Below are 9,399 nucleotides of genomic sequence, written 5' to 3' on the forward strand. Positions count from 1 at the left end.
ACCGGAGTTTTTTCATAGGGCATGAGAAAAATAAAGCTGACTTCCTATGCCTTCAAACCCTTCCTTTTCCAAGACCGCCCTGAAGTCAAGTTAGACGTCCTAACTGGGTGGCTGAAACAGTGGCAGGAAGGCGTGGACAACTGTTTCTCAAACACAGAAGACCTGCATCTCAAAGCTAATTACTGAGTTTACAATAAAGGTGGACCCATGAGAAACTCTTTATTTAGAATAAGGCTACCTACCTGGGTTCTTCTGTAGTAACCCCTTTTCCTTTGTATCTGCAATAACCATGTCCCCACCCCCACCCCTTCTCCTCCAGAATCAAGAACCCAGACACAAACCCAAGCAAAAACTCTCTCACAGCACACATGCCCTAAGTTGAAAAACCATTTATTTCACTGGAAAGAAAAAAAGTGAGCCGACTCTAGTCTGGCAAAGACTCAGGAGTAGTGACATACTCTCAGCAAGCCATTCCCAAATCCAACACCCACTGGACGCAGGAGGCAGGGAGACAGGCCCTGCCAGTTTCTGCACACAACGAGGCCTGCTGGGAGAACAGAACATGAGTGGGAAGGAAGCTACAGAAGAATTGAACAGGAAAACGGGCAGGAGAGGAAAGAGGAGGTCTGAACTTAGCAAGGTAAATTAAGGTCCACGGTTCCTGAGGGACTGAACGCACAGAGCCGAGAACGTCCCGGAGACGGGGTACCACGAAGGGTGTATTCTCATGCACAACCGCAGCTTGGAATTTCAGCCCACACACATCCCACCTGAAAGAGAGCACAATACAGGGGCTTTACAGCAAAGCTCAAAAGGGCTTTCCCATTAAAAACTTCAAAGAACATCTTTACATCGTTTGGTATCTTGATTCTTCTTTTAACTTATACCCATCCCCAGTATCACAGTAATTGCTAAGAGTGACACAAACCTGAAAAGCTGGGAAGGCCACAATGGGGGGAGGGGTACTTTCTCTAGACTGAATAGCAAATTTTCTTTCATGACAGTAGGCAAGACACTGCTATTCTCTTGAGGTTAAGGGGAACATTCCTCAAAGACAATTTCTTATCACAAGCTGTCATGGGAGGGCAGGAAAAAGGTTCCAGTAAGTTCAAAGTTTATGTTTCAATCTGGGAGTTATTACAAGGTCCAAGTTAAAAAAGGTCTAGGCAAAACAGTAGCGTCAACTAAACAAGCTCTAAGATCTGAGAACATCCAAATTTTGCCTAGGGAAGAAATAAAAGAAAGTACTGGATGGAGAGTGTGTGTAAACCACACACCAAGTCACTTGAGTTCCTCTGCCAGTCCTATCAGTGACTTGCCAGACCGTGTCCGTATGCAAATCACGGACCTTCTGCCCTCCCTGCAAAGATGACAGAGTACCACCCGCCCTGCCACTGCAGGGTGGTGATGTCTGGGGCACACTGCGGGGCTTCTCAAAACAGGGTGCTGAGAACCACCCTCGAATGTTAACAGCAATCTCCAACACTGAGAGCCCAACGCTGGCAAGCATCAGAAGAGAATATACTCAAGTAGAGCCAAATGGATCATGAGGCTCAAAATGTTTGTAGAGAAAAAGGCCAGAGGACTCAAGGCAGAGTTGGTGGTTCCAAGAGTAGTAAATAACTGTAGCTAGTAGGAAGATAAAGGGAGTGACCTGCTTAAGGCAAAGCTCCCAACTCTGGTTTCAACATTACCAAAGAGTAAAGTTAACAGGTGTGTATGCATTTGTATTCCCACATACCTTGTAGAAGTGAAGATGTCAAACTTAGCACTGTGGACACAGTTTAAGAAAAAACCTGAATAAACAGGTTCTTACAGGTCAAATTCAAAGATAAAGCAATGGGCACTAAACTGGAAGAATGAATCTGAGCTGAGCGGAGAGGCTGAATTTGAGTTTATGCCCCAAATTCTGCTTTGATTTTATAAATTAAAAGCTGTCTTTCTATTCTCTCTCTATCCCAACTTACCATCAAATAGTTTCTTCTACAAAGCTCACAGGGGTTGAATGTTCAGGAATGTCAGAAATATGCTGCTTCAAGATTAAGATGATGCCATTTGGGTAGTTTCCGCAGTAACTACCTAGTAGTGATGATCAGTTAACTAGTTACAGATTTTATCATCACAGGTCATAGCAGACCTTTCACATAGCACAAAGCAGAACAGGAAACTTGTGACCTTAGTAATGTCGCACACCTAGGAATTTCAAGCAAGGTTCTGAGAAACAGCACACCTGAGTCAGAATGTCTGGGTCCCAGGCTCAGCTCACCGTTCTTCATTTGCTTTCCTAGCTGACTAGCATCAAACTGACTCCCACTACTAGGAGTCCTGGCAAGCAGCCATGAGAACTAAAGTTGTTTACATATTTCAAAGTGAAGTATTTGGGACTTCTCCTTAGCCTCTGAACTAGTAAGCCTAGCGACCTCACCCTAACCCTGCAAGAAGCAAGCAAGCAGGGCAGCCTAACTGAAGTCTTTAGGCTGCAGGAGGGATGGCAAAACCAGAACAAGGGACACCCCACCGCTCTCACCTCAAGCTTTAAAAGGCTGAGTACCGCGCCCGATCCGCATACTGCTCCCGCTCATACCGGGCCATGTCGTACAGGGAATTCCGCGCGGCCGCCGAAGCTTGGGACAACTCACTCTCATGCCCGTAACCGTAGCCCTCTCCAACAGTGGGGACTGGGCCTGTAGCGCGACGCAGGGGGCTCCGATCCCGCCCGTAATATGAAGAGGAAGCTGCAGTAACAGCAGCAGCGGCTGCTGCAGCAGCAGCAGCTGTAGCAGCAGCAGCTCCTGAGGTCGGCAACAGGTGTCTATCGTAGGGATCGAGAGAGGTGGAGGTGAGGTGACTGGCCATGGCTGTGTTCTGGACTTGTGGCAGCTGGGACAGGGTCTGCTCTGCGTAATTATACGCAGAGGCAGCTGCAGCCGCCACTGCCTCATAGGACCGGGCAGCACGGCAGCGCTTGTAGTAGGCATCGAGCGCTCCGTACGCGTTGTTGTAATACAACGAATCCCCATAGCTCATGGTGTAAGGTGTACGCACTGCTCCATATTGCTCATTATACTGCTCGGTAAAGTCCGCCACGCGGCCCGAACGATCTATCGGACACTCTTTGGACCAGTGCCCCTCTTTCCCGCACCGATAGCAGCCGCTCTGGTCTCCCATCCCGGGCGCAGTCCTAAGCCGGCTGGTGGACAACTGCACGTGCATTCGTTTGCCTTGAAGAAACAGACGCAAGAAGGGTTGCTATCACTCTTAGTCATAGCCCCAGCCCCTACCCCAGACACTGGTCATAGCAATGGCTTTACCTAGACAACCTAAGGCAGGGGTCGCTGCCCAAAAAAGGGGTGGGGTTGAGGGTGGGGGGAATGTAATGACCTGATCTCGAAGATCCATTAGAGGAAGGAATGTTTCAGCTATAGCACTATGTTAATGCATAAGAAACTACCCTCGCTCAAAAACAAACATCTGATCATTTGCCAAGTGACTATAGACAAAAACTACTCCAAACAGTGACCCACTGTCAAAAGAAATCACAGTAAGAGTGCTCCCCCAAGACTCTGCCACCTTCCATCTTCACTATCAAAACTGATTTCATTAAGCAGGAGAATGCAAAGGCCAGTCTTGGACTCACACACCCCAAAATCGAAGACACTAGATTAAGTTACCGTTGATAGTGGTCCAGGATTGAGTCATGGCTGGGTGTGGTAGGCAAGGTTCAAGTTTTGGGAAAAACACAAATGTGGAGGGGGCACAAAACAAGGTGAAGGATGGGATGGCCTTCTTTCTTACCTGAGTCCTTTAAATTGTTGGTTCAATCCAACAAGGGTTCTTTACAATCTAGAAGCTAATTTCTGTGACCCTTAGAGTAGTAGGCTCAAAGGAAACAGGGGAGACACTTCACAAGATGACTGCATTTTTATTGAAAGATTATAAAAAACGTGAAGGGGGAGGATGAGAAAAGAAAGTCATGAATAACCGTTAGTATCAGTCAGTAAATGAAACTGTTCATTTTAGCAAGAGCCAAATAATTTTTAGCCTAAAACTAGGGATCTGAGTCAATGAACTTGTGTTACCATTTTCCCCTGAAAACAGCAATTTGTATTCTACAAAAGAAACATTACTTCTGAAAACCTAACAAAAAAAAAAATTCAACTTTTTCACAGAAGCAGTTTCTCCTTACCACGTCAGCCCGTTTACTGGTAAAGGCAAAAGCTGTCCAATGCAACTAGCTATGACCACCCAACCATACAGATGTGAGGAAAGTGAATGGGTAAAACCAAGGGACAAGCAGAAAACAGATCAACTACTCATCTAACATTGCAGAAAGCGGGAAACACAATTTTACCTGCAAAGTTAGGGCTCAGGAGGAGCAAGGAGGACGGATGGAAAGACCATCTGTTTCAAACCCTACCTGCTAATGCAGGTAGCACGTTAAGAGTTAAACTGCAATTAAGTACTTAAGTGCTTTAAGGTGTATCTCTTTCTCTGGTATTTACCCATGGGGCTCTTCTGGCATCTAACAAAACCAGGGGAAACAAGTATAACCAAGAACTAAGACTGTACATTCAAGACATAAAGGTCATGAATAAGTTCCCTGATCCACAAAGTGTGGATTCCAAAAGCAGACAGAGAAGCTCTGTCTTTGAAAGTGTTAAAAGCAATGTCCTGTAAATGGGCGGATGCAGGCAATACGCACAACACCGAGACTCTGAAAGGGAAAAAGTCCACTGGGATAAACACTGCTACTCTGCGCTCCGCTGCAGGCACAGACACCGTTATGGAGACGGGCTGGCGGGTGGTCAGCATTGCAGAGGACTGGGAGCCTGGAGTTCCAGGCGGCGCCCTCAGGTCCTGAATCAGTTCCCTTTCAACAGGTAAATGGGACAACTCCTGCATGACTGGGTTAGGGTGCAGGAGAGCGCCCAAAATGTAGATGTCCTATCACACACCCACACAAGGGCAACCTTCGCTCCCAATTAAGTTGTTGACACGAAGTAACACTCACCTTACCAATTAAGAAAAAGGAAAACAAACTAGACCTGAGACACCTGGGACACTTCCCTTTTATAACGCACTGCAATTCCCCCGACACAAGACCTCTGGTACTTGGGAGAATGATCACACACCTCCGGCTCCAAAGTTGACACCCCAGGTCAAAGTTAAGGGAGATAAATGCCACAGACGCTGCAATGACTCCCCACAGGAGGAATACTCGGGGAAAGTAAGTAGGAGCTACTACCATCTTTGGGCCAGAAAGGTCAGCCCTAGGTTAGGAACTTAAAGAGTTCTGTGCAAACCCCATAATTCTGAAGTAGTTAACAAAGGAAAACTTTTTATTAACACGGTGACCCCCCCCTTAGGGGGAAGTCAGCAACTCACTGTGGTTACCACCCCCTCACAAAAGCCTCTCCTGCCTGCGACAAAGTGAGAACACAAAGTGAGAACCCACCGTGGAGCTCGGCTGCCCTCCAGGCACTGTGTCATCTAGCCAAGGCTCCAAGTTAACACCTCCTCGTGCTCTAGTCACTGGGTGGGTTAAAAACCTACCACCCAACCACAGAAAAGGCACTGCCATGCCCCCTTCTCAGAATCAAGTGACTCTTCCAATCCTAAAGCAGCCTTATCCTCAAGCAGAACCTCTTGGCACAACCTAACAGAAAAGCAACAAGAGAGCTCAGCCTTTTCCAACGGTGTCATCTAATAAAATGTAGCTATTCCACAAGGTTATCTCTGCTTCAGAGTTATGAGTTGGGGTGAAGTAGGGGAACTTAACAGGTAGTCACTCCTTAATGTGTTGTTTAAGCAGCTTCCGCCTGGTTCTTCGTATGTAAGGTAACGCAGAAGGCTGGAAATCGTGCTGAAACAAATGCAGAGTGAAACACGCAATGTGCTCAACATGGCTACGGTTCCCCTCCGGACACTTCCCTGCATTCTCCGTGTTCAGGCCACCACCTACACTGAAGCCTTCACCATAGGCCAGGCAACAGCTGTAGCTCTACCTCCGATACCCTCCCATACTTATCCAACCTCTTTTCTGCACATAGCCTATATTTAGCCCTCCTCCCAAAGAGGGTGGTTCACCTTGAAACTCTGTGTTGTCAAGGCCCCTGATGGCCTCCACCGCATCCTCTGCCCGCTCCATGTGGACGAAGGCATAATCTTTCACGATGTCACACTCGATGACCGGGCCGTACTCCTCGAACTTGGCCCGGAGCTCCTTGTTGGTACAGGTGGGGCTGATGTTGCCCACATGCAACTTGGTGGAAGCTTTGCTCTTATTCTTGCTGGCTTCCACGTTGATGTTGACCCCGTGCAGCTTGTAGTGGTGCAGGTTGCGGATGGCATCCTCAGCCGCCGTCTTGTCCTCTATGTGCACAAAGCCGTAGTTCTTAATGATGTCACATTCCAGCACCTTCCCGTACTGCTCGAAGAGGGAGCGGATCTCCTGCTCTGTGGCCTCCCGGGGCAGGTTTCCGATGAACAGCTTCACCATCTCGTCACAGCCTGAAGAAGCAGCAACAAACTTTCTGACGTGAGATCTTAAGCCCATCAGTTTAAAAAAAAAATCAATACCACCTTTCACACAAGCAATTACCTCCCCTTTCCCTTCCCGTGCAACTCAGCACACTCCCTTCACACCACAGTCAAAGGGAGTAAGGACCTGCTGCGCACTGGCTGCCAGTGCCGGGCCTGTCTCTCTTCCAGCTCCCTTGCAAGAAGAGACAAAGGCTTCCGGAAGCCTCGCAGTTCCCAACAGGAGTGGAAGTGCCGCGCGGGCCGGGCGTGCGGCCTTTTCCCTACCCGCTAGAGCACCGGCGGAAAACAAAGCGCCCACTCCGGCTCGCGGCCTGCCTACCTGAAACGCCGGCCTGGCCCTTCCTCTCGCCTAAGAGGCGGCCACCGTACCCCCGAAAAATGGGCCTTTAAGCTGTTTTAGGCTTTTATTTGGAAGCAGAATAACGGCAAGTGGGGCCAGGGCGCGGGGGACGCTCTCCCGGGGAGCCGTTCTTCGGGCTCCCGCAGGAGGGGAAACGTGGGGCCAGAGACGGGGCCTTCAGTTTCCAACGTCTCGGGGCCTGAAATTTTCGAAACGGGCAGCAACCCCTACGGTTAAGAGAAGCGTCTCTCTGCCGGGAAACGTCGAGGCGGGAAGTGGAGCCAAGCCCGGGAGCGTCGAGTGGGGAAGAGGTCCTCTCGGGGGAGGCCGTGGGGGAAGGGCCGCCTCAGGCTCGCCGCGCTACGCCGAGCACCGAGGTCGGCCCTCAGGGAAGGGTGCGGAGGCCGCGGGCCCACCAGGGTGTTCCGGAGACCCAAGGGAATGAGACAGGGACAGGGCAAAGGACAGTAGAGGGGCTGGGGCTCGCTCACCAGCACGGAAACCAGCAGGGAATCTTCCTCGCGGTGCGGACGCTTCTGACAAAACGCTAAAATGGCGGCGGCCGCAGCGGTGACTCTGGGTAGAGGGGGAGGTGAGCCACCACCGGATTGGCCGTTCAATAAAGCAAAAGACAGGCGTTCCCGCAGATCCTCTTCCTGATTGGCTGCCACGAATGCCAATTACCTGGGAGGCCGGGAAGAGGTGGAAACGTCAGTAACCCCGGAGCATTTATGCGCAAGCCAATGAGCACTAACCTCGCGAAGCCGAAGCCACCAATTGGCTAAGAGGTCGGCGTGGAGGCGGAACTATAAACGTGGACGTCGCCGGCGGGGCACGGCCGGCCGTGAGGCGGAGCGAGCTACGGCCCCGATGTGGCGTCCAGTAGCTTCGTGGCGCCAACACCGTTAAGCGTCTGCATTTCGCCACTCCGCGTGCACACGCCGCAGTACTCCGCACGCCTTTTCGCCTTTACTGCAAATTCCTCCCTCCCTGTCACCGCCCCCTGCGGCCAGACGCCGTGGACGGCAGCTCGCGAGACCCCAACGCCAGGTAAGACCAGAAGCTTCCCGCCTGAAGAAACCCACCTCCTGCTGGGGCCGAATCCACCGCGGCCCTGGAGTCCCAGAGCTCCCCGCATATTAATTCTCTTTTCGACGGTGGCAAGAGCAGCTCTGAAACAGTTACCAGGCCCCGCTTCAATCAGGGCACACAAAGGTCCCGCAGTCGGCGCAGCCGGTCCTGCCTTACTCGGGAAGGCGTCGAGGAGGGCCAGTTCCTCCAAGGAACCGGCCTCCCGGGGTCCACGCTGAGCAAAGGGCTTCTCTGTGTGGCCGCGGACGTTGAGAAGGCACCCCACCCCGCCCTGAGAAAAAACTGAAGCAGCAAAGGTTTTCGTTTTGTTTTATTGGGAGCCATCAGCCAGAGCTGCAGGTTAAGCCGCTAGAGCAGACCTTAAAGGGAAGCGCCAAGCACAACCAGCGATACACAAAATAGAGTAACACTTCCCAGCAGGCCCGGGCCCCTCGTCACACTGTCTGAACCCCTTTAGCTTCTTCACAGAACCGTACATTCATTGCGCAAGCAATGACCCTCTGGCAGGGCAGCTTTTGAAGAGGAAGCTAAGGGGGAGGAGGGTGCTAGATCAAAGACCTTGAAACATGATCAAAGCAGTGAAGTGTTTATATGGAAGGGGGTCAGGAATGGAGATAAACGAGCAGTAAAGCCACCCTCCCCCATCAAAAGGTGGGGAGTCCTGAAAGATGAAAGTCAGAATTCTGGGAGTGGGTTTTAAAACCTGTTAAAGACACAAGTCAAATGATGAAAAACTGTTCAAGAACTTATTCTGGTGTGGAAATAGCTAAGAACCTAAAAAGATAAAAACATAGTATTACAGACGTGGTCACTGATCTTGGTCCATTTTTATTGAGGCTTCAGATGCTGATACTGAGTAAAAGCCACAGGATCAGTGGTGAAGAAAACCAATTCCATGTTAGTCAGCTGCACGTCTGCCCCTTGGAAGGGGGTAGCATCAGGAGGTGGTCACAACCCAATCTGTGCAGAGAAATGCATCTTGTCTAGGCATCCTCTCAGCTCCTTCCAGTTTGATCTTCCAAATTTTGTGTCCCAACAGCTCTGGAAATAAACTCTTCCAAAATACCAAAGCATGAAATCAACTCATTCTATGAAACTAGGACTCTCTCCAAAAGTTCAACAGGGATAAACTGGGAATATAAATCTCAGGATCACAACTCAAATTGGTACACAGACCACCCCTCTTCCCTGTCCTGTTATTTGAATTACCGTCTGAAAGCACTCTACATTGTCTTTTGTTGGCTTCACAAGCTCACCCCCCTGCTTTTGAATATCCATTGGAACTGGAAACATATCAAACTCCCCAAACCCAATCTGATTCTTGCCAGAATCTCCCAAGCTCTTTAAGAAACAGTCAGCTGGGGCCCTCCCGCAGCGGGTTAAAGCACTGCAATGCGAAGCTAAAGCCACTTCCGCAAGAGTTC

The 9,399-nt window shown here is 50.1% G+C and overlaps 2 protein-coding genes across 3 annotated transcripts in view; both read right to left on the reverse strand.

Moving 5' to 3' along the window:
• Positions 1-371: 371 nt before the first annotated feature.
• Positions 372-7,504, reverse strand: LOC101632267 (RNA-binding protein 4). 2 transcript variants are annotated; one of them, XM_004682586.2, is made up of 4 exons: positions 7,375-7,504; positions 6,088-6,510; positions 2,528-3,221; positions 372-770 (listed from the first exon to the last, which is right to left on the reverse strand). In XM_004682586.2, the coding sequence occupies exons 2-3, from the start codon at positions 6,497-6,499 to the stop codon at positions 2,536-2,538; spliced, it is 1,098 nt and encodes a 365-aa protein (XP_004682643.1). In that variant the 5' UTR covers positions 6,500-6,510; positions 7,375-7,504; the 3' UTR covers positions 372-770; positions 2,528-2,535. The 2 variants fall into 2 exon arrangements, with proteins under 2 accessions (XP_004682643.1, XP_012580853.1); XM_012725399.1 differs by lacking the exon at positions 2,528-3,221 and having other exon boundaries at positions 375-770; positions 7,375-7,468.
• RBM14 (RNA binding motif protein 14) overlaps positions 7,491-9,399 on the reverse strand; it is a 15,976-nt gene continuing 14,067 nt past the window's right edge. Inside the window, exon 2 of the mRNA XM_012725398.1 lies at positions 7,491-7,567. Within this exon, the coding sequence (XP_012580852.1) occupies positions 7,500-7,567 (68 nt within the window). The 3' untranslated portion in view covers positions 7,491-7,499. The remainder of the gene's footprint in view (positions 7,568-9,399) is intronic.

The sequence above is a fragment of the Condylura cristata genome, unplaced genomic scaffold (assembly GCF_000260355.1).
Source record: "Condylura cristata isolate star-nosed mole 26May11 unplaced genomic scaffold, ConCri1.0 scaffold00015, whole genome shotgun sequence".
Classification (NCBI taxonomy): Eukaryota; Metazoa; Chordata; class Mammalia; order Eulipotyphla; family Talpidae; genus Condylura; species Condylura cristata.

Excerpts from the sequence above, each read along its gene's own strand:
- LOC101632267 (XM_004682586.2), bottom strand. The coding sequence starts at position 6,499 with ATGGTGAAGCTGTTCATCGGAAACCTGCCCCGGGAGGCCACAGAGCAG. Across the intron at positions 3,222-6,087 it reads TGACAACACAGAGTTTCAAG|GCAAACGAATGCACGTGCAG; the intron begins GTGAACCACCCT and ends TGTTTCTTCAAG.